Source organism: Pecten maximus, chromosome 3 (assembly GCF_902652985.1).
Source record: "Pecten maximus chromosome 3, xPecMax1.1, whole genome shotgun sequence".
Classification (NCBI taxonomy): domain Eukaryota; kingdom Metazoa; phylum Mollusca; class Bivalvia; order Pectinida; family Pectinidae; genus Pecten; species Pecten maximus.
In genome coordinates this window covers 10232122-10259891 of record NC_047017.1, presented here as the reverse complement: position 1 = coordinate 10259891, position 27770 = coordinate 10232122, and the positions used below count along the sequence as shown (strand labels likewise).

Genomic DNA, 27770 nt, shown 5'->3' with positions numbered 1-27770 from the left:
GGACTAGGACTCATATGTCATTTGGGCCCCAGAATTTGTCCGAATTATAAACATTTAATTTGATACATGTAAATAGCATACATGTAAATTTTACCTCAACACTAAACAAACAACATTAAACTTCATCATTTATTGCTTCAAAAATCCATATTTATCCACCAAAAAGAGAAGCCCTAAACTTGTATTTGCAAAACAGTGGTGTACATAAATTCAAATCGGAAAGAATGTGCTTGTCCTTTCTGGTTGCTGGGATAACCTGTTTGTTGAATGTTAATAAAAACATGCCCGAAGCATTTTCATGAATTGATGGCATGACACTGCCATTTCTGTCCGATAGGTACCATTTAGCCCGGTATTAATGACAGACCATTATATAATTATAGAGCTAGCTATCTAATCAAACATTAAGTTACGGCCAGATATCCCCCGATTATGTTAGCCTGTCGATGTGGGTAGCGTGTGTAAACAGAAGTTAGTCGTACAAGGATATCCAGTGGAGGGTATCTGTATATTACTGATGATTCGTGTATGAAGCATTTTATATTTGATTCTTTAAATATTTCATATTTGACTCTTTAGATATTTCATATTTCATTTTTTAACTATTTGAAATTTGTTGTAAGATTTGATATTCTGCAGTGAATACTTAGTCCTGTTGTCAGGCAGTCACCTTAATGAATGTATTATTGTTCTCGTTAACAGGTGTATATTGTGTATTAGTTGTGAGTGTGATGTACATGTAGTGAACAGGTGTAAATGTACTTCATTGGGTCAGTATTTATACCAGGTTACAGATGTATACCGAGCTGTGAAATCCTGTAGTTACAAGGTTTAATACATTAAAGAGTGAACATTACGATTGTGTGTGTACCAGTAATTTATGATTTTATCATTAATCATACAACTATTAGTGTCCGTAGAGTTTTGAATTATTTAAAAAAAAATTGTAATATGTGATTTCACTGTCTCATAGGTAAAGATAATTGATCTTCACATTGCAGACAATTTTTTACACATATTCGTGCTATCTATATTCATATAACTTTATTTGAATTATAAATATATTCTGTTTATATTTAGAATTTTTACATTAAAAAATGCTTTGTTTTTGGATGAGATGAAGTTTTTAAACCATTCCTTCCATGTACTGTATGTGATAGAGGCTGAACAACGAGGATTAAACTGAACTGCCTGTTACTCGGTCAGACCTTAGCTCTGTGTGTCAGACAATATCTGTGCCTTTAACAAGTTTTTACAAGTTATTTTAATACTAAGCAGCTGTTAGTTTACGTAACCATATCTATATGTATACAAGTTCCGTCCTTGTTTGGTAAGTGACAGTCACCATGAAAAGGTTTTCGTGGCCATATGTGACTGTGAACAGTGTTAGGAAAGATTGTTATGAATAAATCAGATATTATCAAATTTTATTTGTTTGTCATTATTGAGAGTTTGTCTTTATCTACAGTGACTTACAGTCTTTTGTTCTCAACCAGCCAGTTATCCAATCAAATCATTCTTCAGGGGTACTGTTAATCTCTCAACCAGTCAGTTATCCAATCAGATTCTCTCAACCAGTCAGTTATCCAATCAGATTCTCTCAACCAGTCAGTTATCCAATCAGATTATCTCAACCAGCCAGTTATCCAATCAGATTCTCTCAACCAGTCAGTTATCCAATCGTCCAATTAGATTCTCTCAACCAGTCAGTTATCCAATCAAATCTTAATGTAAATCTCTCAACCAGCCAGTTACCCAATCAGATTCTTGCCTATTACAAATTTCTCAACCAGCCAATCACATGAGGACATTGGCAGTTATTCCAGATTCTTTGCAGGTGTTGGCTGTCAGATACATTGATTTGTCAAACATTGAGATTGATGAATTTGCTGTATATTTTTTGTCGTCTTGGAACCAATAAAGATGCAATATGGCTTCAATGATAACCATCTTAAAAAACTAAGATAAACTTAATGACAAGTTCTGCTTAATCCAACTTCCCTAAAATTCATCAGAAATAAAATATACATGGATTATAGATGAATTCTTGGGATTTGGAGCCAATTTGAAATTCAATTTCTATGTGTGACAGATAGATTGAAAATCAAATTTGACAACCATTTTGAAAACATTTGGAATGATGTTTAAAATCAATTTCTGATGAACTACTTCGATTGAGAAATTGCTCTCCGATTTTTTACCATTAATGAGTTCAGTCAGTCAATGCTTTGTTCTTTTAATGAGTAAGTGGGCCAAGGAACTGAGCAATAAGGCACTTACTCCTGATTATGTTGTTTGAAATTTATCAGGCAGAACTTGACATAAAGTTGATTAAAATGTGTACAATAAAGCTGTTGATATTTGTTCTCCATACTAACTGTCCCGTTTGACTGTAGCACACACTTATATACGTCTAGCACGAATCTAATCCGACGTTGATTGTCCAGTATCATCTGTCACGCGTTTATATTGATGAATTAATAACAAATTGCCTTTCAACAGATTCTTTGATCGTCAACTTTATAAAAACATTTCTTTACCGAGGGAATCAATCTAATTTTCTTTAAACAAGAGTGACTTGGGATGGCATCATGTTGCCATGGCGATACTCCGATTTACGGAACACAAGATAGATTCCTAACATTATCTTAAAATTCTCTCCTTAGATGGTGTTGTTTAAATTCAAACTCCATCTCTAGCTGAGTACTTTAATTTATCCAATAATCAATTCTGTAATCAGAATATGTATTGTACAATTATGTAAGATCTATGTTCTTCCTTCAGGCTGGTCTCCAAGGTAACCAGTATAGGCCTGCAGTGTCAATATTATGATGGTCAACATCCATTGACTACATACAATATGTTGATATATCAACAACTAACACAGACACAATTAAGAACAATGTCTATTGTCAGAGACTAAACAGAAATCAACATATATGTGTCGTGAGTTATATACCCATAGTACTCTTGTGTTTAACCTAAAAAGCCCACCAGACCCTACAAGTACACTCCATCCTTTTTTTTCTGGGATAGAGGATGTCTAAATTAAAACAAGTAAAAAGGTTGCTTACCTCAGACTTCAAAAACTGAAAATAAAGTAGTCTATTCTTAAAACCAAAAACCTTCCTTTCTTCCAAACCTGATTTCACGTTGAAAATTGTTCTTGTAAATGTTTTTATTAATTGTGCCCCAATTGTGTTTGTAAGCTCACAGTGTGGTGATAAGTTTGAATACAGCACATATTACAACATTGTTACATAAATGTATGGAAAAAAATTACAAAAAGGAAAATTTGTGTCCAGGGCCATCATAACTGTTGTATTAAGGAAACCAGCGAGATAGACATTCTATGATCAAATCTACCACATGTACAAGTGCTTAAGGAAATAGGACATTTCTATAGAGATGTACTGGTAGATCTAGAGTGATAATTACCAGGTGTGGTCCAGAATACTGCTGGAGAACCAGGCCCAAAACCTGTGTAATAAGACATTCCTATAGAGATGTACTGTACTCCTGGAAACCAGGCCCAAAACCTGTGTAATAAGACATTCTTATAGAGATGTACTGTACTCCAGGAGAACCAGGCCAAAAACCTGTGTAATAAGACATTCCTATAGAGATGTACTGTACTCCTGGAGAACCAGGCCCAAAACCTGTGTAATAAGACATTCTTATAGAGATGTACTGTACTCCAGGAGAACCAGGCCAAAAACCTGTGTAATAAGACATTCCTATAGAGATGTACTGTACTCCTGGAGAACCAGGCCAAAAACCTATGTAATAAGACATTCCTATAGAGATGTACTGTACTCCTGGAAACCAGGCCAAAAACCTGTGTAATAAGACATTCCTATAGAGATGTACTGTACTCCTGGAAACCAGGCCAAAAACCTGTGTAATAAGACATTCCTATAGAGATGTACTGGTTACCAGTTACTGGTTACTGGTTACTAGTTACCAGGTGTGGTCCAGAATACTGGAGAACCAGGCCAAAAACCTGTGTAATAAGACTGCTATATTATACAATGTTTATTGACATTGTCAGGCGAGTCTGGAGTTTTAGAACCAAGTGAAATACAGTAATGTATAAAGTTAACAGTGTGTGGTATATATATATATTTGTATGTCTGAATATATATATCTAAAAAAAATGGCAATCTGGGCTTATAGAAATGGTTAAGTAATAAACAGATGGTTGTTTCTGAGATGTCATCCACATTATATCTCCAGTTTAAGAGTGATCGTGGATAACTCCAATTGCTCAGTAGAGGTCATGACAGGTATATAATTCATACACTTACATGTTTACTTAACACAAAAACAACAAGCTATCTTTTATGAAGTTCGGGACTGTAATCAGACGTTTTACATCAACAGTAAATTAGAACAGACTGGATGTGAAACAGCTCTGAGTTAGTGTTGAGAAGCAGTCCAATATTACAGATTGATTTTTCGGCATTCAGAGACAATAAATTTGGTCAGAAATATATGTAAAGAAAGGCTGATGTTACATAATGTCTCAGGATAATTAAACAAATATCCAGGATCTCTGCCATTAGTTTTAAGTAAACTCTTCTTTTGTGGTGTCATATGTATGACCTTTATAATGGTGAAGCAGATCTGGACTGGGTCAATCATCGGCGACCAGGTAGGTCAATTTGTGTGACCAGGTATGTCAATTTGTGTTCGAAGTTCCTGGTCCGAACACCAGTCTGGCTGCTACATTTTCTCTTTCTCCTGTTACAAATGTATCAGGGCCTACACAGGGTAAACAGAACAGGACTGCACAATTTCTGGGTTTGTAGTGGAAATAAGGAATTAATTGAGATGAATAAATTATAAATTTAATCTCAGCTTGTTCAACCAAGAAATACAGACAGCAATCAGTATGTGTCTTTTGGAATTTTAATTCTGTATACCAAACAATGTCAATGTTTCAAAAGCAAGATTGATTGTTGAATCAGACTTGTGTCAGAGTCAGAGTAATAATGTTTCATATTAACGATATACCACTACCTGTACATGTATTTACCTGCTCATTTTTTTATGCATTTTGAAGGAAGTTTTAAATTTACATCTGATCCAGAAATATGTTGGAATCTTTTTGGATATAACTCCAACAGCCACTAAACAGATTAAATACAATGATCTGATTAAGACTGCAGGTTTAGGTTTGCTATCCATTATGACTCTCTACTACACCTCATTTACTTCTTAAAGGAGTTCAGTCGGATCAACACCTTTAAGCCTCTCAAAGATAAAGGCCGGGGATTATAAAGAGCAGAAATGTTGTGTCAGCAGTATTGTAAAATCTCCGAGCTATAGAATGTGTATATTGGTCTAGGAAACACGATCTACAGAGTTAAGCATTCCAATGAATATAAATTGAATAATATCACATAAAATATACACTCATAACTGACAAACTTAATAAGGATTTTCCTGTATGAATATAAATGTGGTGTATACTTGTATGAGACGTACAATTAACTGTAATAGAATTCAAGTTTATTCATATCCTGTAATTTAAAACTCAACGTAATGACAACTTTGATAAATGTGTGTTTTTGAGGTAAATGTGATTTGTAAAATCAACAGTAAATAAAATATTAGCATATTTGAATATTTGATTTTTTTTCAGAATAAATAAAATCATACCTAAACATTTAATGCATCCACAAGTGTACAGATGTAGGTAGAACATGACCAACGAGTTTATATAAGTAAATTTAAAATGTGATAAATACAACAAATGTATAGTACATACAGCCTTTATATACATGGATTGCATTAGATTCTGGTCTATCACTAATATGAGAAATACAAAAGAGTCAGAATAAACTATTGATACACGTCACTTCAGTAGATTGATGGACTCAGATTTTACAGTCCAAGGGAAATAGCTGCATTTTGTTATCTAAGCTTCTAATCAAAATTTTTAAAAAATGTATACAAAATCATCACAAACTACGATAATGTACTAGGAATAAATGTTCACATGTATGATAACTTTCTTTAAATTTTCAAATAGAAAACAATATATTTTTAATCATTTTTTAATGTAAATAAAATAAAATAAGGCAAAACCTGGACAAGAGAGATAACTCTTTTTCCCTTGTTTACCAAATCTGTCACTGACAAAGTTAAATGAAGGGAAGTAACTCTGATAGATCTAAATGCCAAAACTAGTGTTAGACAAATTCTCATTTGATCGGCCAGTCGGCACTTTATACATCTATAACAGAAGACCTTGTAGATACTGTCAGCAATTTATACATATATATACAAAACTGTATATCAGAAATGGGAAATCAAATACTGGTACTATTGAGTCTACTGAGTAACAGTAACCTGCTGGCCCACACAAGGTATTACAGTAATGTATAAGGATGACATAGTGAAAATTTTATCTGTACATGTAAAACCCTTAATTAAAAAGCAACATACAATATTTCAGCTCATTATCTGTAAAAAAAAAAAAAAAAAAAAAAAAAAAAATGGGACGTACATGAAAGGAGAGATGGATAGATGACATTTACTGCCTGGAATTATTTTGTGGGAAGCTGGACCAGGAATACAGCTGAAGTTTTATTTGGCCAGAAGGAAGGCTGACCTAATAGATCAGGAACAGTTCAAAATGGAGGAAAAAATGATAAAACTTACTTTTGTCAACTTAAATGTATTACAAACAAATTTAATAGGAAGCTGTGGAAGAGGATATTGAAGTTATATAAGAGTGGGTTGTCCTCCTAGTACATGGAAATGAGGATCCAAAACGGAGATGTATTTGCAACCTCAGTTTTAATGACAATAATTTACCTTGACAGCTTAAATACTGTAAATGTACTTATTTTAGGACTTTTCCAAATTATACTGATGAATTAGCGTAATGATAAACTAGTGTAATGATGAATTAGCGTAATGATGAATTAGTGTAATGATAAACTAGTGTAATGATGAATTAGTGTAATGATGAATTAGCATAATGATGAATCAATGTAATGATGAATTAGTGTAATGATAAATTAGTGTAATGATAAACTAGTGTAATGATGAATTAGTGTAATGATAAACTAGCGTAATGATGAATTAGTGTAATGATAAACTAGTGTAATGATGAATTAGCATAATGATAAACTAGTGTAATGATGAATTAGTGTAATAATGAATTAATGTAATGATGAATTAGTGTAATGATGAATTAGCGTAATGATGAATTAGCCTAATGATGAATTAGTGTATTAATGAATTAGCATTCAAATGATGAATTAGCATTCAAATGATGAATTAGTGTAATGATGACTTTAATTAGTGTAATGGTGATTTAGTGTAATGGTGAATTAGCCCACCTTAAATTCTAGCCATAGAAGACAATGTAAAGAAGGTGTTATATGTGCAGTCAGGAATAAGAGAAATGCTTTTAGCATGAAAAATGTGAATATATCTGTAATATTAGTATTAAAATTTGTACGTTTAGTGTATCCAGGTGAATGTGGCAGGCCCTCAGGACCCCTGGATTTATGTACCTACTGTTATCATGATTTAGCAAAATGTACACCTAGTTTAAAATTATCAATGGTAAGAAAATATTGTTTTATTGAAGAAAAAAACGTTTGAACTCTCCTGATTTGAAGGTTTATACTTCGACCTGTATAGTGCTGTAAAAACCTGTCCACTCTGAAAACCTGTCTATTCTGAACCCTGTCCACTCTTAACCATGTCCAATCTGAACCTTGTCTACTCTGAACCCTGTCTACTCTGAACCCTGTCCACTCTGAACCCTGTCCACTCTGAACCCTGTCCACCCTGAACCCTGTCCACTCTGAACCCTGTCTACTCTGAACCTTGTCCACTCTGAACCCTGTCCACTCTGAACCCTGTCCACTCTGAACCCTGTCTACTATGAACACTGTCTACTCTGAACCCTGTCCACTCTGAACCCTATCTACTCTGAACCCTGTCTATTCTGAACCATGTCCACTCTGAACCCTGTCTACTCTGAACCCTGTCTACTCTGAACCCTGTCCACTGTCACTGAACCTTGTCTACTCTGAACCCTGTCCACCCTGAACCCTGTCCACTCTGAACCCTTTCTACTCTGAACCTTCTCCACTCTGAACCCTGTCCACTCTGAACCCTTTCTACTCTGAACCTTGTCCACTCTGAACCCTGTCCACTCTGAACCCTGTCTACTCTGAACCCTGTCCACTCTGAAACCTGTCCACTCTGAACCCTGTCTATTCTGAACACATGTCCACTCTGAACCCTGTCCACTCTGAAACCTGTCCACTCTGAACCCTGTCCACCCTGAACCCTGTCCACTCTGAACCCTGTCCACTCTGAAACCTGTCCACTCTGAACCCTGTCCACCCTGAACCCTGTCCACTCTGAAACCTGTCCACACTGAACCCTGTCTATTCTGAACCATGTCCACTCTGAACCCTGTCTACTCTGAACCATGTTTACTCTGAACCCTGTCCACTCTGAACCCTGTCTACTCTGAACCCTGTCTACTATGAACCATGTCTACTCTGAACACTGTTCACTCTGAACACTGTCCACTCTAAACCCTGTATACTCTGAACACTGTCTATTCTGAACCCTGTCTACTCTGAACCCTGTCCACTCTGAACCCTGTCCACTGTCACTGAACCCTGTCTACTCTGAACCCTGTCTACCCTGAACCCTGTCCACTCTGAACCCTGTCTACTCTGAACCCTGTCTACTCTGAACCCTGTCCACTGTCACTGAACCTTGTCTACTCTGAACCCTGTCCACCCTGAACCCTGTCCACTCTTAACCCTGTCTACTCTGAACCCTGTCCACTCTGAACCCTGTCCACTCTGAACCCTGTCCACTCTGAACCCTGTTCACTCTGAACACTGTCCACTCTGAACACTGTCCACTCTGAACACTGTCCACTCTAAACCCTGTCCACTCTGAACCCTGTCCACTCTGAACACTGACTTAAGCCATGATCTGCTAAGTTTACATCACACAGACAGAATCTACAACAGAGAGGCTTTACATGGAATCAATTTCTATGAGAGTTTTCCGTGTGGCCAGTGATTATATAGCTAGTAATTTGATAACCAGAGTTTAATAAGAAAAAATTATTCAATTTTCAAACAAATTTCTTTTAAGAGAAAGCCATACATACAGTAATTAAATTTAATTCAGAAAGTCAAAAATACTTGTGAAAAAAACATGTCTGTAATTTATGTTTAACAAACAAGGTCACCATTTTGTATATTATAGGGTATTGCCACAATTAAATTTTCTACGCACGATATTGGCCGATAAATTTTCAATACAAACAGTAATTTTTCGAATGAGTTATTTAAATCCCTTTTAAATTGAACAGTATTGATTTTTAGCATGAGCTGGATTAATTTAATAATTTTCTAGGTCAACCTTAAAATTGATTTTAAACTTCAAATATTTTAAATGTTCAATGAAACAACCAGACTCAATAGGATTAAATGGTAAATGTACAATATCATGTTTCAAAGTATAAGATATTATTCCTGTGTTTGATTAAATGCTGAATTAAGTTAAATGATTAATATTCAATATTTTCATAACATGCAAATAAAAAATCTACCAGGTAAGTTATATGGGCGAGAGATTTACACCTGGTATATAGTGGCAAGGCTGGGTGGTTTACACCTGGTACTGACCGTTATAATCTTGTGTTTGATCTCAGGTAACTAATATCACTGTTCCTTTGTAGTATCAATAGGTTTCTCAACAATAAAAATTTAAAACATTGGTTTGACTGATTTTCTTGATTAGAAATTATTTCAGTGATTAACATTCGAAAGAAACGTCTTACATGTTAGAATTGAGAACGGGTAATATGTATTTGTGATCGGAACAGTAATGATACAAAGTCCAGGGTGTAATATATTAACAAATTACAGAACTCAGAACGAGGTACTCGTATCCTACCCTGCTCCCATTATACAGGAACTGCACAGCATCAAAATTAGGGCAGATACATTGGCAAGGGAAGTAACTCTAAGGTAGACAAATTCTTTAATGTTGCTTCTTATACACAAGGTAGAACATTACTAACTCCAGCTTGGAAGTGGAGAATTATAAGACATTAGGAAAATAAACACTTGCAATCCTTTTGTCTTGATGAAAGGATTTGATAAAATTTGGTCCACAGTAATCTTTTGTGTAGGGAACTCAATCTGGTATAAATGGAGGGTCTGGCCTGCCTGGGGTCTCTAGTCCAACAGGAGACACAGAATTAAATAATCAAATTCCTTTAGCTGCTGTTTATAGAGAAAGGCCGGGCTTTTGGCCAAAAGTGGCTGAGATCATTAAATAATTAACAGTGAGGGCTCAATATTGTACATCATTGGGTACATCTCCAGGAGGCAGAGGCGTATATAGAGGAAGTCATGATTGGACAATAAAGTAGAGCCTTTTACAACTGAATTTGCATTGAATGATTGTTGGAACCAAAAACATAAGCTGGATAAAAAGAAATATGTTGACGTGTATGCATGGTATTGAGAGGCAGATCCCAAAATGCAAAAATATTTTTAAAATAATTTCAAAGAGTATTTTGCCATGGTCACTGAAATATCCAGGTGAGTGATACAGGTCCCCTGGACCTCTTGTTTCCATTTATCAGTTTGATTTTGATGTATTTGTGTATATATCTAACCAATATTTGCTGTAACTTTCTCATAACTGGTTCTATATCCAATTGTTTGTCCCCTTTCTGTCAGTCATGTAATAGTTGTGTACTCTTACCTACAATTTTCCTGGACTCGCCTACCTGTATCCTGGCTTACCATTATATATATATATACCTATACATCAGAGTTCTATAAATACAGAACAAGGTTCCATTTGGTTGTGTATTGGTCCCATTACTCAGATCAACATACAAATGTACCTATTGTATCACAACATCAGTATTGGATAGGGGTGGGCAGGTTCATACTTGTACCTACTGCAGATCTCTGGCCCATAACCAGCCTTATACAGACTTCTAATGGATTTTCTACAGTCAGAACCTGACACACCTTTTACAGAAAATGGAACGGCCGGACAATAACATGGGTCGTAGTTCTAACCTACAGCAGGTGGAGTTGTTGGAGAGGTTGTGGTCATTTAAATACGGCCCGCCGGACAGGTATACTTGATCATTACTATGCATTACACACTTTCGGAAATTTAACATTTTTCGAACTTTTGGATTATGATTTGGTGCCACATTTCGTGGTGTCATGTTGATTTCGTCTGGTGATGTTTGTGTAATGTAAGATGGGAAACACAGTGTCTCACTGCGGTGGGAAAAAGTCCAAGAAAAAAAAGAAGAAAGATTCTAAACAGAACAACAATGATAATAAGGTAAATTTGTAATTATAATTAATTTTCATTTGTATACATTGGAGTTACGTATAGACAGGTGATTGGTTTATAGAGGGAAAGTTGAGAATTAAAACAAAGTTTCTGGATGAAAGATTCTGGTACAGCTGCTGATACGATAATATACTTGGTAGAGTTTGCTGAAGTATAAATGTATACAGGTACTTAGCTAACAATTCTAACTGAGATATACTATGGTAGTAAGTAATAGATTGTATTAAAGTTCTATTGTAAATGGTTTGTTTTAATTGTGTGTCTCTTTTTAAGATAAGTTTTAAATACCTGACAAGTGACACTCACATCTTACTTAGGATAGGTACACAAGGCAGGGCAGTTAGAGATGAACCCTATAGGTTGTTGCATGTTCTACTATACCGTTAATTACTACAGGTAAATTAGGATTATAGAGCAGGTAGGTTGATACAAGGGTCAGGTAACGACTGTTTAATCTTTTTGTTGCGTTAATTATCCCATGAAAGCCATAGAGTGCAGCTTTAACACCTGTACCTGTCAAGTGTGTATTGTAATCGGTGTGTAGGACATAGACTATCTAAATATTTGATGAGGACCCAGAGATCATCGGTACGCCGCTAAAGTAAATAACAAGTCCGTCAAATTTACGCATTATCACTCAATTTTCTAATTTCAAATTCCTGGTAAGTTAATCGAGGTGAGTACTCCGCTCGGTGTATCCTTGTGTGGAATTTATTCAGGGACAAGTTCCTATGTAATAAAACGCTGTCTTTATGATGAGTCCTGTATTATTATGTAATTGTGTGTCCATTTTCATTCTGAATGTGACATTTATTAATTTTCTCAGACTAAAAGTTTTCTGTTAGATATCAGGTAAGGAAGACTCGGACTAAAGGTTCTCATTTAGAAACAATTAATGGCTAAAAGTTCTGTTAAACTGGAAACATGATGGAGTTGATAAATTTAAACTAAAAGTTTTGTCAAGTTTAAAATAAAAATTCTGTTAAACTGGAAACATGATGGTGTCGATAAATTTAAAATAAAAGTTCTGTTAAATTTAAATTAAAAGTTCTTTTAATTTGTGAACACGATGGAGTTAATTGATTTAAAAGGAATTTGTAAACATGATGGATTTATTTAATTTAAAAGGAGAATTCTTACTCAATAATTATTGAAAAATTTATCAAAATGTATATTTTCAATCTTGTAGTCAGTCTAAATTCAGACCAATTGTAGACAAATTGTAGTCAGTCAAAATAAATTGTAGTTCAGTTTGATATAGATGTTTAAGTAAGGGACATCCAATGTAATGTCAGACAAATCGTAGTTCAGTTTGATATAGATGTTTAAGTAAGGGACATCCAATGTTACAGATCCTGCGGGTGTAATTAATGGGATATTAACTTCACACAACAAAGAGTTCCACTGACCAACGTGTGATTAAACGTATAGTTGTAGGTTATACATATTTGAAACTAGACAACAACCCACCTGGGGTTTTAACATCACATAAAATGGTGGTTATGGTGGACCTGGAACGGTCAAAGGAATTACACGTACGATACATAACATGAAAATAGACGGTTAAATTCCTGTAAAGAGATCTGCATTTCTTTGTAGAACTAGAAACTCGTCATCCAATACTTTATTGATGACATTAACAATCCTGAAAATACTCGCCCAAGGAAAAAGAAAAATTGTCCAACTGTTAAAGCAGCCATTAAACACCGATTGATTTTAAATTACCTCCCAAATCATCAACATGAAAGTCAGCTGGAACATTTATGTTTACAAATCAACATATGAATATGTTTAAGTTATAATAAAAATTGAAGTACATGTACAATGTATTTAATACCTGTATATTTATATATTCAGAAACATTGTTATTTCCTAGTATGTATGAAGTATAAACTACAGAAACAGTATTTAAACCAATCAGAACTGCTAATGCTGACTAATTACATGACTCGGAACAGCATTTCAGATACTCTGACGACAGGTAACGCTAACTAATTACATGACTCGGAACAGCATTACCAATATTACTCTGACGACAAGTAACGCTAATTAATTACATGACTCGGAACAGGTAACACTAACTTATTACATGACTCGGAACAGCATCACCAATATTACTCTGACGACAGGTAACGCTGACTAATTACACGACACGGAACAGTATTACCAATACTACTCCGACGACAGGTAACGCTGACTAATTACACGACACGGAACAGTATTACCAATATTACTCTGACGACAGGTAACGCTAACTAATTACATGACTCGGAACAGTATTACCAATATTACTCTGACGACAGGTAACACTAACTAATTACATGACTTGGAACAGTATTACCAATATTACTCTGACGACAGGTAACGCTAACTAATTACATGACTCGGAACAGCATTACCAATATTACTCTGACGACAGGTAACACTAACTAGTCAAATGTTCTGATGTTATGCTATTGTCAATGAGCCTTAGTATAACAAAATACAAAAGTGAAACATCATCTCAATCATCATGTACAGGCCTGTTATAGTGTGAGAACTTAAGTTTTAAAACACAGTATGTTAGAATTATCAATTAAACTAAAAACATATCTAACATGGCTACAGAAATTATGCTTCAAACAAAAATATATAAAAAACGAGTGAACGTAGGTGTTAGTATATCATAATAAATAATTCAACTTCACAATTAAATTGCTACACAGCAAAATCAATATCCTGTATACCTAAAACCTTTACAAAACAAACTTTTGTGTACCTTTGGCAGCATGCATTATTCAATCTTTTCTCCAGACCTTATACAGCAAATTGTATCACCGATCTTACTCCGTAAATCTGATCACCGATCTTACTCCGTAAATCTGATCACCACTCTTACTCCGTAAATCTGATCACCGATCTTACTCCGTAAATCTGATCACCACTCTTACTCCGTAAATCTGATCACCGATCTTACTCCGTGAATCTGATCACCGATCTTACTCCGTAAATCTGATCACCACTCTTACTCCGTAAATCTGATCACCGATCTTACTCCGTGAATCTGATCACCGATCTTACTCCGTAAATCTGATCACCGATCTTACTCCGTGGATCTGATCACCGATCTTACTCCGTAAATCTGATCACCGATCTTACTCCGTGAATCTGATCACCGATCTTACTCCGTAAATCTGATCACCGATCTTACTCCGTGAATCTGACGAGTGTTGTAGATATAGGTGTAGTAGGTAGCCTTACTTGGTCCCGTTCTGTAATGTGAATCCCACGATTTATATTCTCAGGTGTCTGTTGATTGTTAAAGAATATAATAGGCTTGTAAACATTGATTCTAGTCTTTGTTAAAATTTAACAATTGTCGAAATAAAAGGTTAACACATTGAATTGTTACCTGTATTATTAGGTATAGATTTCCTTTATTATATCACAGTAGCTTTTATTATGTAATATATTCATGTCATTTGTATAATAACGTCAGAAAACGGTTTGATTATTGTATTTATCCTCGAGTAAGCCTCCCTCCTCTAGTGTAAACATTTCCTGTTATTAAGTTTAGGGAGAGCTTATTTGTGAACAACTTTTACCTTACTTTTTTAAATTGATGATTCCGCAAAAACAAAGTGGTTATTTGGGGATATTTTGTGGCTTATTTACAGATAAATACGGTATATTAAACAATCATGTTGGTAGTTAAAATCATACTGGTCCATCCTAGTGGAAATTGGCAGTCTTAATTGATAAATATTGAAAATAATGAAAGGTAACATATTGTATTGAATAGAATCTTTAACTTGTGTTCTGTATGTCATATCGTCAGTATAGTTCCACACCTCTTACAGTACTAATTAAGTAGTTGTCTGTTGTCAGGTAAATATTACTGACCAATGTCCATTTTGGTCTGTTTTATCGTGTTCACCTGACAGAACACTAAACAGTCGATATTGTCAATATATTATAGATTTATGACTGGTTGGTTTCTGTTCGACTGTGGTTTACATTTATACTGTGGAGGAGGGTGGGGGTTGGTTTCTGTTCGACTGTGGTCACATTTATACTGTGGAGGAGGGTGGGGGGGAGTTACATGATTCAGATTGGAGATGATGATATCTCTATAGAACCCTTTGTAAGTTTACGTCCTTGATCATGCACACTACACATAAATTTTATGTAAATGACAGTCATGGTCAGTCAAATGTTTCATTAACAGTCATGGTCAATGGGATGTTTCATTATCAGAATTGCGTCTGACAATAGAAGAGATTGAGATAAGATCAAATCACTTTCTGTTGTCCTGTTTAATCACATCAGTTCAGTGGGGTCAGTCTCCGGGTATGGTGTATATATATATGTATGTAAATTAGATTCCATTAGTCATTACAGAACTGGTATCAAACAACTCAGATCAATGACTTGTTTTCCTGGAGTGGTGAAATAAGGCGTCAAAAGTCGCATAAACATCAACATTTCAATGTCTCTGCTTCTACTTATAACGGCTTTGAAAATAGACAAAATTGTACAGATATATTGTTTACTTGTATTGACCTAGTTTTACCTTGATGGTCTCCTTCAAAATTTATATCTGGTTCATATTTTCCCCTGGATTTATTAATTTTGAGTTGGAATTAAAACTTTGTTTACTGGTCAGTATTTTCTTGTCGTTGAGTATTTATAAGCATGGAACTACATGTACTTTCAGAGTTAGTTATAAACTTCAAGCTTGCTTCCATTGTGACAGTAAAGCAATATTAAAACTTCAAGCTTCCATAGTGACAGTAAAGAAATATTAAAACTTCAAGCTTCCATAGTGACAGTAAAGAAATATTAAAACTTCAAGAAATATTAAAACTTCAAGCTTCCATATAAAAATTGGGGTGTGCAATAGTTCAGTCAGCAGAGCAATTCAAAATATAAACGCTTTATAGTAATATCGTTCAGTGAGGTAGCCACCAACTACTACATATTCACTTCCACCACATCAGACATGGGTGTGCTTATTACTAGACATGGGCTTATTGCTTTATAAATATGGTAATGTTATTGGAAAGAGCATTTACATGCTGAATTCTGTTTGGTGGTTTAAGACAGTTATTTACAAATAAAAAATGAAATGTGTCTGCAATATTTACCAGAACTCTAACATACATATATCTTGTATTTGATCAGTTTTATTTGTATACATCTACATGTAGTTTACTTTTAAATTGATTTCCATATTTATAATGACATGTTGATACATATCCCATTAAAAGTTAAATATATATATATACCTGTCTCAAATCAAAACAGCCATTGCCTGTAGTTATCATGAAATGTCCCTGAGTCACAGACTCCCACACTGCAAAAATTAGCCATTATGGTGTGAGTGAGGTCATAATATCCATATGTCTGGGGGATAGAGTTTACTTTGTATGATTTACACTTCAAAAACAGGATTTACTGTTGATTATTGTACCTGTAGTAAAATGATACTAGTTATCGTAAGTTATCGTAGGCTCACATGTTTGTTATGTAAACGTGAGAACCTAAGTCGGTGAATAGTGTAACTTTTTGGTAATTGTCTTTCTTGGGGGGAAATCTCATCAAAAAAGAAAAGTCAAAAGATTGACGATACAGAACACTTGTTAAATAGTTTTGTGTACTTTAACATACAGTAGGGTATGGAGAATATATGACCTGGACTTTTACCTTGAAATGATGGCGAATCTAACAATCTTACAATTATAAGCTGTTAACAGTTCACTTGCAAAATTAGGGTAAGCTGAGCATATGATGTGACAATTAGTATCTGATGTCCGTTCCCTGTCCTCCTCCTCTGTCTCCTCTGTGGTTCCGTATAGAGAAATTAAATTACATTGTATTAATGAGTATCTGGATCTACCCTGGCTTGAGCAGCGGGCACCTTAGGGACTCAATAACACACTGTATATCTGACCTGGCCTGGAGCAGCGGGCACCTTAGGGACTCAATAACACACTGTATATCTGACCTGGCCTGGAGCAGCGGGCACCTTAGGGACTCAATAACACACTGTATATCTGACCTGGCCTGGAGCAGCAGGCACCTTAGGGACTCAATAACACACTGTATATCTACCCTGGCCTGGAGCAGCGGGCCACCTTAGGGACTCAATAACACACTGTATATCTGACCTGGCCTGGAGCAGCAGGCACCTTAGGGACTCAATAACACACTGTATATCTACCCTGGCCTGGAGCAGCGGGCACCTTAGGGACTCAATAACACAATATGGGATGATGATATAGATACATGTGATTATGTTAGGGATGCTGGAAGGTACACAGATGATATGATTGGTCGATCATTTATTAGATCATTAAATACGGCATCGTACACCTAGTACCATAGATATACATGTGTCTCATTGAGTCAAGGAAGATTGACCTTTCTATTGCTGAAGGACCTTGAGCTTTTTCCTCAACCAAATCTATCAATTTCATTTTGAAAAAAAATCTTTTTTTTTTGCATCAAAAGTGTAGAAAGGACTGATAACTCTATCAGGTTGCGATTACTATAAAATAAGTAAAAAATAAATCTTTTTATTCTGATATTGTAAAATACTAAAGATGAAGGAGACCTGGAAATCAGTGTGGTATTGGGACTTGAAATTACAGTGGAGATAATCTTTATAATTTCAACAAGTTATAAAGTACTTATGAAAACAACGAGAATTTAAGATCTGTTGACCCAGTAAGATTTGATAAGTTGATATTTAGCTGGAGTTAAGAGTAAATAAAACAAGGAGAATTTAAGGTCTGTTGACCCAGTAAGATTTGATCAGTTGATATCTAGCTGGAGTAAGGGATAAATAAATCAAAATTATCATATGTAAGTAACTCAAGTGTTAACAAAAAAAATATGTATTACTGTTGAGGTTTTACGGGTGAAAATATGATGGTAGATTGTATAATATGGGGATTAGACGGGATAAGGTAGAGATTACAACAGGAGATTGGCCGTGACTGGTCCTACGCTTTAAAGGAGCTTTATCAATGGAAATATTCACCTCAAATGGGGAAAACAATACCATAAGCACAAGTAAATCGTTCATATCAAATCGTTCCTTAAATCCTGATAGCCGTAAATAAATACAAATTGGAGAACACTGTTGGCATCAAGCCAATATTGTCGTACACACAAAGCCGTCCAGAGCTGGAATTGTTAAATGAATACATTCCATATCTGAGTTCAAAATAACCACAGGCAACATTGTAAAAATATTCATATTTTTCTTAAAAGTTCAAAACAAAAAAATTCTTAGTGGTAGGAAAAGCAGGTATAGTGGTTGGGCTAGGTGTTATTGGCTGTGACAGTACGGACGGAAGGTTGGCTGTGGTGAGACTCGTGATAACGGTATATCTATAACAATATGTACCCAAGAAAAAATCCTGAATTCAATGTCTGATTAAACAAAATAAAGTTTTAATCACAATATGGTGTCATTTAATTCCTGCGGTCATTACGTTCATGCATGTATGAGGACCATTTGGTGTATATATGTAGCTCCAATATTGTTTTAGTGATAACAATGCCGTTATACAGTTTCGAACATTTGTCAATATTGAAGATCAAATTCTATTGCCACTTTTGTTGTTTATGTAAGTCCAATAAAATCATGTCTGAGTAGAAAGGTTACGGTACCATGTTCTTATAATCAGTTGAAGAGTTGGCCAAACATTGTCATATAAGTTTTTAAAATAGAAATATACACACATTTTGTAGCCAATTCTTATGTAATACTGTCAGCTATAGTTTTATGCATAACTAATGAATATTCATGATGTTTGAAATAAATTAAGTTGTATTAGCACGGTAATATGAAATATTGATAGTTTGTGTTTGTATTGATAGTTTACCTGGTAATGGATGATGTACTTATATACGAAATCAATTAAGCCTACCTACATATATACATGTACATGTATATACAGGTAACGGTACATCGATTCTGTCAGCCTCTGTGTTACTGATGTGTACATATAATGACAGGTTAGGTATTAAGCCCTCGGTCAGTAATCAGGTCAACAGACCATGAAGGTTCTGAATGGACACCATGTTAGTGACTATAAATGATTCAGTCCATTTCCTGTCAAACATTCTTCACTGTATATCGGAATTTTGTTGTGACAGAGACAAACACATATATAATATGTATATGTCTGAATGGTTCCATATAATATGTATGATGAATGGAAACAATTGAACTTTGAACATTTCTGGAACAGTTGTAATTTGAAGAGAACCAAAAAGTTACCTATAGATCATATAAAGTCAGCAATTTTTACCATTACACTGTTTTTGAATTCACTCTGGTATCCATGCCCACACCACTATCCCATCCCCATCCCACCCCCTTCCTCATTCCTTGCCCACACCACAATCCCATCCCCATTTACCCCCTTCCTCATTCCTTGCCCACACCACTATCCCATCCCCATCTCACCCCTTCCTCATTCCTTGCCCACACCACTATCCCATCCCCATCTCACCCCCTTCCTCATTCCTTGCCCACACCACTATCCCATCCCCATCTCACCCCTTCCTCATTCCTTGCCCACACCACTATCCCATCCCCATCTCACCCCCTTCCTCATTCCTTGCCCACACCACTATCCCATCCCCATCTCACCCCTTCCTCATTCCTTGCCCACACCACTATCCCATCCCCATCTCACCCCCCTCCCTCATTCCTTGCCCACACCACTATCCCATCCCCATCTCACCCCCTTCCTCATTCCTTGCCCACACCACTATCCCATCCCCATCTCACCCCCTTCCTCATTCCTTGCCCACACCACTATCCCATCCCCATCTCACCCCCTTCCTCATTCCTTGCCCACACCACTATCCCATCCCCATCTCACCCCCTTCCTCATTCCTTGCCCACACCACTATCCCATCCCCATCTCACCCCCTTCCTCATTCCTTGCCCACACCACTATCCCATCCCCATCTCACCCCCTCCTCATTCCTTGCCCCACACCACAATCCCATCCCCTTCTCACCCCCTTCCTCATTCCTTGCCCACCACATCCCATCCTTCACCCTTCCCATTCAATCCCCACACCACTATACCATCCCATCTCACCCCTTCCTCATTCCTTACCCCACACCACTATACCATCCCCATCTCACCCCCCTTCCTCATTCCTTGCCCACACCACAATCCCATCCCTGTCTCACCCCTTCCTAATTCCTTACCCCACACCTCTATCCCATCCCCATCTCACCCCCTTCCCTCATCCTTCCACCCCATATCCATGCCCCCCACACCCCCCCTTCCCATCCCACATCTCACACCCTCCCTCATCTCCTTGCCACCACCCTACGCAACTATCCCATTCCCCACTCACTCACCACCCCTCCCCATTCCTCGCGGCAGACACAAGCCACAATCCCAATTCCCCTTCTCACCCCCTTCCTCATTCCTTACCCCACACCACTATCCCATCCCCATCTCACCCCTCCCTCATTCCTTGCCCACACCACAATCCCATCCCCATCTCACACCCTCCCTCATTCCTTGCCCACACCACAATCCCATCCCCATCTCACCCCTCCCTCATTCCTTGCCCACACCACAATCCCATCCCCATCTCACACCCTCCCTCATTCCTTGCCCACACCACTATCCCATCACCATCTCACCCGTCCCTCATTCCTTGCCCACACCACTATCCCATCACCATCTCACCCCGTCCCTCATTCCTTGCCCACACCACAATCCCATCCCCATCTCACACCCTCCCTCATTCCTTGCCCACACCACTATCCCATCACCATCTCACCCGTCCCTCATTCCTTGCCCACACCACTATCCCATCCCCATCTCACCCCCTTCCTCATTCCTTGCCCACACCACTATCCCATCCCCATCTCACCCCTTCCTCATTCCTTCCCATATTTTCAATGAGAGACTGTTAAGGTTGTAGCCATTTTGTGATGTAGCTATGAAAAATTTCACACTGTCTGTATCATGAATATTAATTTGTAATTTTCACCCTATATTGATCATTATGAGGAAATATGATATACCATATTTATCCTGTATAATAAGCCCAGGGGACCACATCACATAACCTCCGACTTATTGTGGTGGATTGTCTTATTACAGGGCAATTGATAATGAGCTTCAGTGGGAATGGATGAGCTTGTAACCAGTTATGAGCTTATTACCAGTTATGAGCTTATTACTAGTTATGAGCTTATCACAAGTTATGAGCTTATTAACAGTCATGAGCTTATCACAAGTTATGAGCTTATTACCAGTTATGGGCTTATTACCAGTCAAAGGCTTATTACCAGTCATAAGCTTATCACAAGTTATGAGCTTATTACCAGTCATGAGCTTATTATAAGTTATGAGCTTATTACCAGTTATGGGCTTATTACCAGTCATGAACTTATCACAAGTTATGAGTTTATTACCAGTCATGAGCTTATTACAAGTTATGAGCTTATTACCAGTCATGAGCTTATTACAAATTATGAGCTTATTACTAGTTATGGGCTTATTACAAGTTATGAGCTTATTACAAGTTACAGGCTTATTACCAGTCATGAACTTATCACGAGTTATGGACCTATTACCATGCAGACACAAGATTAATAATATTTGTGCTGGGCTTATTACAAGCATTGGGCTTAAACTGGTTATAATCTTATAATCAGTCATTAATTGGCTTATTGCCAGTCATGAACATATTACTGGTTATGAGCTTATTTTTAGCCACAAGTTTATAACCAAACAAGAGCTTATTACTGGTCATTAGCTTATTACCAGTCATGGTAATATATTCTCAATGGGCTTATTACCGACTAAGGCTTATTATCGGTCATTGGCTTATTACTAACTATGGACTTATTACTATTCATGAGCTTATTACCGATAATGGGCTTATTACCGACTAAGGCTTATTACCAGTCATGTGCTTATTACTTGCTTTGAACTTACATATTTCTAGCCATGGACTTGTAACTAGACATGGGCTTACTGCAGAACAATGAAATCACACTTGTTAATACTTCCCCTGGGATCTACTTCAGTGTCAGCCCCCACCCTAAAGCTTTAAAAGTTTTTGGGGTAAGTTATTAAAGACTTCTGAGTCCATAAAAGTTGATCAACGTGTTTTGTATGTTTTCCTACACGTTTGGTCGTGACTGACTTTTACACATCCAGACCTACCCACCATTACATATCTACCTTAGCCATTAAGTGACTCTAGTACACGGAAGATCAAGGTGAACATCACATCATATCACGCTTCTCTGAGCATAAAATTACCTCATTGTGTTTCACGATAAAAGGTCAAACGAGGTGGTGTAGGTGATATCTCAATTTAACAGTCATTTGTTTGGTTGTTACAGTTATAGGTAATCGTAGATGTCGTTGTTACAGTTATAGGTAATCGTAGGTGTCGTTGTTACAGTTATAGGTAATCGTAGGTGACACTTCGTCCCGGTATAATGTCTCCCACACATCACTGATGTCTGTAAATTACTACGTAATGATAACATTTAGTACCCCGAGTTCCTGTTACATCGGTCAGGAGGTAACAATGGACGACCATTCACCTGTGTCCGCCTCACAAATTGTCTGTGTAGGATTCACCTGTAATTGTATACCTGAGAAAATAAAATTTATTCTCAGTTCAATTAGCATATTGTGTCTCAATAAATGTTTGGAGACTTTGTGTGGGTGACATCTCAATAGAGTTTTATTGTCTATTCTAGTCTAAATTTGATAATATTGAATTCATCTTTCCTACTCTCTTTCGGAAAATTCTTTCATCTTTCACTTTTTCTTATGGTTTTGCGTTTGTCAACATTTCAGAATTGCTCATAGTTTTGACCTTTACTTTCCTGTACTTCTGACTCTTTTTCTAGCTTATCGGTACATTTCAGCTTTGAAAAACATTTAAAGGATTGCTGCCTATGTAGACAACCTGAAGGTATTGTAGAATGAAACAATAGAGGGCTGTTCCTGTGGATACTAATTAAGATCAAATTAATTAGATCAATAATTAATACGGACCCTTTTTATAGCTGAAACACAGTTGTTAACATAACCCAGATTTATTTAAACATCCCGTTCCATATAAGTTGTGTAGATATCGTATAAGTTGTGTAGATATAACAAAGTAAGACCTCTAGGTATTATATTACATATTTATGTTTTATCATCTCACAGAACCTGTCCGACCAGCTCGACCACCGTCGTGATGCTGTGGATGGACTCCGGACTAAATCCAGTGACACGCTCAAACGAGTCAGCCAAGCTGACCGTGAACTGGTTGAGGGACGGATCAAGTAAGTTTTACATTATCACTGTGTAACAAGACAAACTGAGTCACGATTACCGTAATACTAATGAGTTGGAAAAGATATGACATTTGAACTTTCAATTTAACTTTACACAGTTTGATCCACACTAAATAAAGGCATGCCAATTTTGTGTCAAGGTCACTGCTCAGGGTCACTGCTCAAGGTCACTGCTCAAGGTCAAAAGCCAATTTGGCTATACCATGCAGTGTCATTGTTACAGTTCTTCCTCTAAATTTCTTCCTTTTGTGTTATTGACAGTGTTATATAATGGAATAAGATCTCAGGCTCCCTACATACAGAGTAATAAAGGGTTTCATATAGGAATTACTAATGCTTGACCTTGTCCTTATATTATACAAATATATCATGGGTGTCTATGCCATTGTTGACACAAGGTACAGGTAATCAACTGACGTTCTATTGCACGAGGCCGAACACCCATGACATACTTGCTTTATTACATAATCACTAAAACACACTTAGAATCACTGAAATCTTGACTTTCCTGTAGTCCCTAGAAGTCACCATGACTGTCATTTGGCAGTGTTGACATTTGAGTGACTTAGATGCTTGAAAGGGTAGGACTAAATTCCGAAACATCACACATGTGATTAATAGTTCACACGTGACTATGCAATATTCATTTTAGCCGTGCAATAGTTCAAAATATAGCTTATGGGTATAGTTAAGGAAAATCAAATGCATTATGTAATAAAACGCTTTGCCACATTAAATCATATTAGCATGTCCAATATTACTGAACTTCACTTGTTCTCTAGAGAGATTGAGAAACGCCATAGCGATGTACTGGCGCGTGCCTCCCGGAGTCAGAAGAAACACGGCATTCTGGGAACCAATCTGGAGGAGATTCAGGGCGAGGTGGATACCTATATGAAATGGCTCAGTGATAAAGAGGCGGAGCTTACTCAGGACACGCCCCTAGGTTACAGCGTCAAGGATGCTGAGGCCATGCTTACTAAACAGAAGGTGGGTTTAACACGTACAAATAAGGGAAGAGTTTTACTTACATTTCTAATAGTATTCACAAAAAATATGTCATAAGTAAGTGAGCTATGCAGTTCTCCAACAATTCTCAGCTTCAAACTCATAATTTTCTAAATATGCAGTCCAACATATTGTGATGGGGGAAATGGTGAAGAGGGTGGGGGTGATTCAGAGACATTGTGAATACTTGACTAATATCATCGATCTTTTCTCTATACTAACGAAACAGAAGGTTGACACATACAGATGAGAGCAGCGTTTTTCAGAATTCACATTAAGTATGTCATCGGTGACTTTTGTCATTCTGTGGGCTTCAAATTTATAATGTAAAGTGCTAGCCCTGAAATATCCATAACTGCTTCATCTTACTCCAGCATGACTTCCTCAATATGTCAAGCTGGTAAAATCAAAGTCACAATCTCTCATAATTCAGAAATACATGTAGCCTCTTCCAAATACGTATTAATGTATAATTAATAGTACATGTACAACAATAACAAATATTGTGAATATCTTGACTTATGATCGGTCTTCTCTCTAGGAACTTGTTGCCGAGTTGGAGGCGAGACAGATGACCTTGGACAATGTCAGTCACAAGGTCGACGCCCTGATCCAGGATCTTCCCCGTAAAGAACGTGAGATGGTCGAGAAGTGGGTCACGATGATCAACACAGATCACCAGAGGGTTTATAAACTGGCCGTAGACAAACAGAAACTCCTGGCAGAAAATGTTGGCCATCGGGAACTTTTCCAGACAAGTCTCAATCGCATCAACATGTGGCTGCAGAATAAAGATCGGGATGCCAATAAATTGGAAACTATTCGTCTGCAGAGTTCTGAGGCCGAGAAACAACTGGAAAAGTGCAAGGTAGGCTTATTTTGATTTCATATACCTGAAACTAAAGGAAACTAAAAGTGTGGCAAGTATAAAAATCCACATTGATATATGAAATAATAAGATTTTTTATACAAGAATACATCGTTATAGGAATCATATTGTACATGTCCTTGTATACAAACTATCTATCCATCCTCAGAGCTCCAAAGCCAAAAAGCAGCTTGAAAAATGCTAGGTTAATTAGTTTGATTTAATTTACTGAAATAGTTGCATGTAAAAAGTATACGGGGAATGATAATATTTCCTTTACATGTACGGTACATGGAATAATATTTCCTTTACGTGAGTACAGAGTGGTATAGGAATCATACATGTCCATGAGTACAAACTATTGACACCTGTCATCTGAGGTAGACCGTTATAAGATACTGATCTTTGTTGTTCCTGACAAAAGCTGACCCCGTATACATTTTTACTATGATTTTTCTGTGTATTAGAATGATTAGAATTGTCTATAATGTCACAGTGCCGCCAAACAGAGCATGACCTGTAAATACCAAGCTGATCACAGAAATCTGTTGATCAATGAACCATTGTAAACAAATATTTCAACTGCCAATCACCATTATATTATATATGTTAGGGTTACGGACAATAACCCCAGAGACACTGCGATTCCTAATCAGGATATACTTATAGACAACAACCATTGTCAAGTTTAAATTGCTGACTCAGCAAACTTTATTCCTATTACAATGCCTAAGTATTCTATGAATGAACTGGAAAGTATGGAAAGTTCAAAAGAATAACTTACTATTTTTCTTTTAATTGATAATAAGCCCATTAGAATTTATTGGTGAATTTGGTCTTTATTTTGTACACTTGTGTTTCATCATGAAGTCCTGTGTACAGGATAAGACTGTCTCGTCCTCTTCTCTGTAGAAAAATAAATACAATATTTCAAATTAAATTATTTCATATCGAAAATACTGGATTTCTTTAAAATGCAGCAGTTGGGTAAAATAAACATCAAAATAATTCTGCAACGTGGAATTTTTTCATTTTTGAATGGCCTTGTATTTACGGTCGTTATGAATGACAGATTTAGAGCTGTCCAAACATCATATCGTGTGCTAAGACCATAAAAACCATTCCAAGTCAGTTCAATACATATAGTTAGATTCTGATTCGATACAAAGGAAAATAAATTATACTAACAGCATCATCCACCAGATGGACCAGCCGTTCTGCGGTGAACCGTGACCTTCCCCTTGGCTACAATTCTGACACCTAATAGGCATGCTGTGGATATCATTTACAATTCTTTATATCACTCTTCTTTCTAGACATGACCTACAAATATAAGCATGTCTATGTTTTCTGGCTTGTCAAGATGAATTTTCAATTAATTTCCTTAATGGAAATTTTGTGTTTTATTTTTTTTTTGCTTTTTCTTAAACAGAAAAACTTTGAATAAATTTTAAAGTGTCAATATCTCAAAGTACATTGCATATTGCTAAAAAGTATTTCCATGTTGTGTGTGTGTTGTACAGGTACTTCTGTCAGAGGTCCAGGGTTATAAACCAAACATTGAAAGTTTGGCGAGACAGGTAAAAACTTTAGAGACAGACTGTCCGCCGGAGAGAACCGCCGAACTTCAACATAAACTTACAGGTAACTTAATTACAGGTATATTGTAGTTTTATGAGAGATTACCACACTTCCATACATAGATATAGAATACATAGATCCACATGCTTCTCCATTGTAACACTTGTAAGATTAGACAACTTTTACTCTGTGTACCTCAATCATCTTCAGCTTCTTTCTGAAAAGTTTGCATTGCTAGATAGTTAGGATATGTCAGATATTTCTGGTCGTGTTTTAAGTATCTCGTCCCAACGTCATCATCAAAGTTGAAACACAAAACATCAAACAACAACAACTTAGCTCTGTGTTGCTGTACAACTTGCACATTCAGCCTGATGTCATGAAATATAATGGCGCTGGTCAGAATAAAAAGTAAACAAAAGGTCAAGGTCACAACACTGAAAGTGAAGGTCAAATTCTGTTTCTCTTTACTTTGTTATGGCAATGTTAATGTTGTGCTGTTTATAATCAGGTAAGTCAAGTGACTGAGGGTCACAGTCATATCAAAGGTCAAGGTCATGGAGGTCAAATTTTGCGTGTGTTG

The 27770-nt window shown here is 36.6% G+C and overlaps 1 protein-coding gene across 1 annotated transcript in view; it reads left to right on the top strand.

Annotated features, from left to right (window-relative positions):
• LOC117323158 (nesprin-1-like) overlaps positions 1 to 27770 on the top strand; it is a 180777-nt gene that overhangs the window by 83358 nt on the left and 69649 nt on the right. Inside the window, 4 exon segments of the mRNA XM_033878197.1 lie at positions 23600 to 23718; positions 24513 to 24720; positions 25280 to 25606; positions 27130 to 27250. Coding sequence (XP_033734088.1) covers positions 23600 to 23718; positions 24513 to 24720; positions 25280 to 25606; positions 27130 to 27250 — 775 coding nt within the window.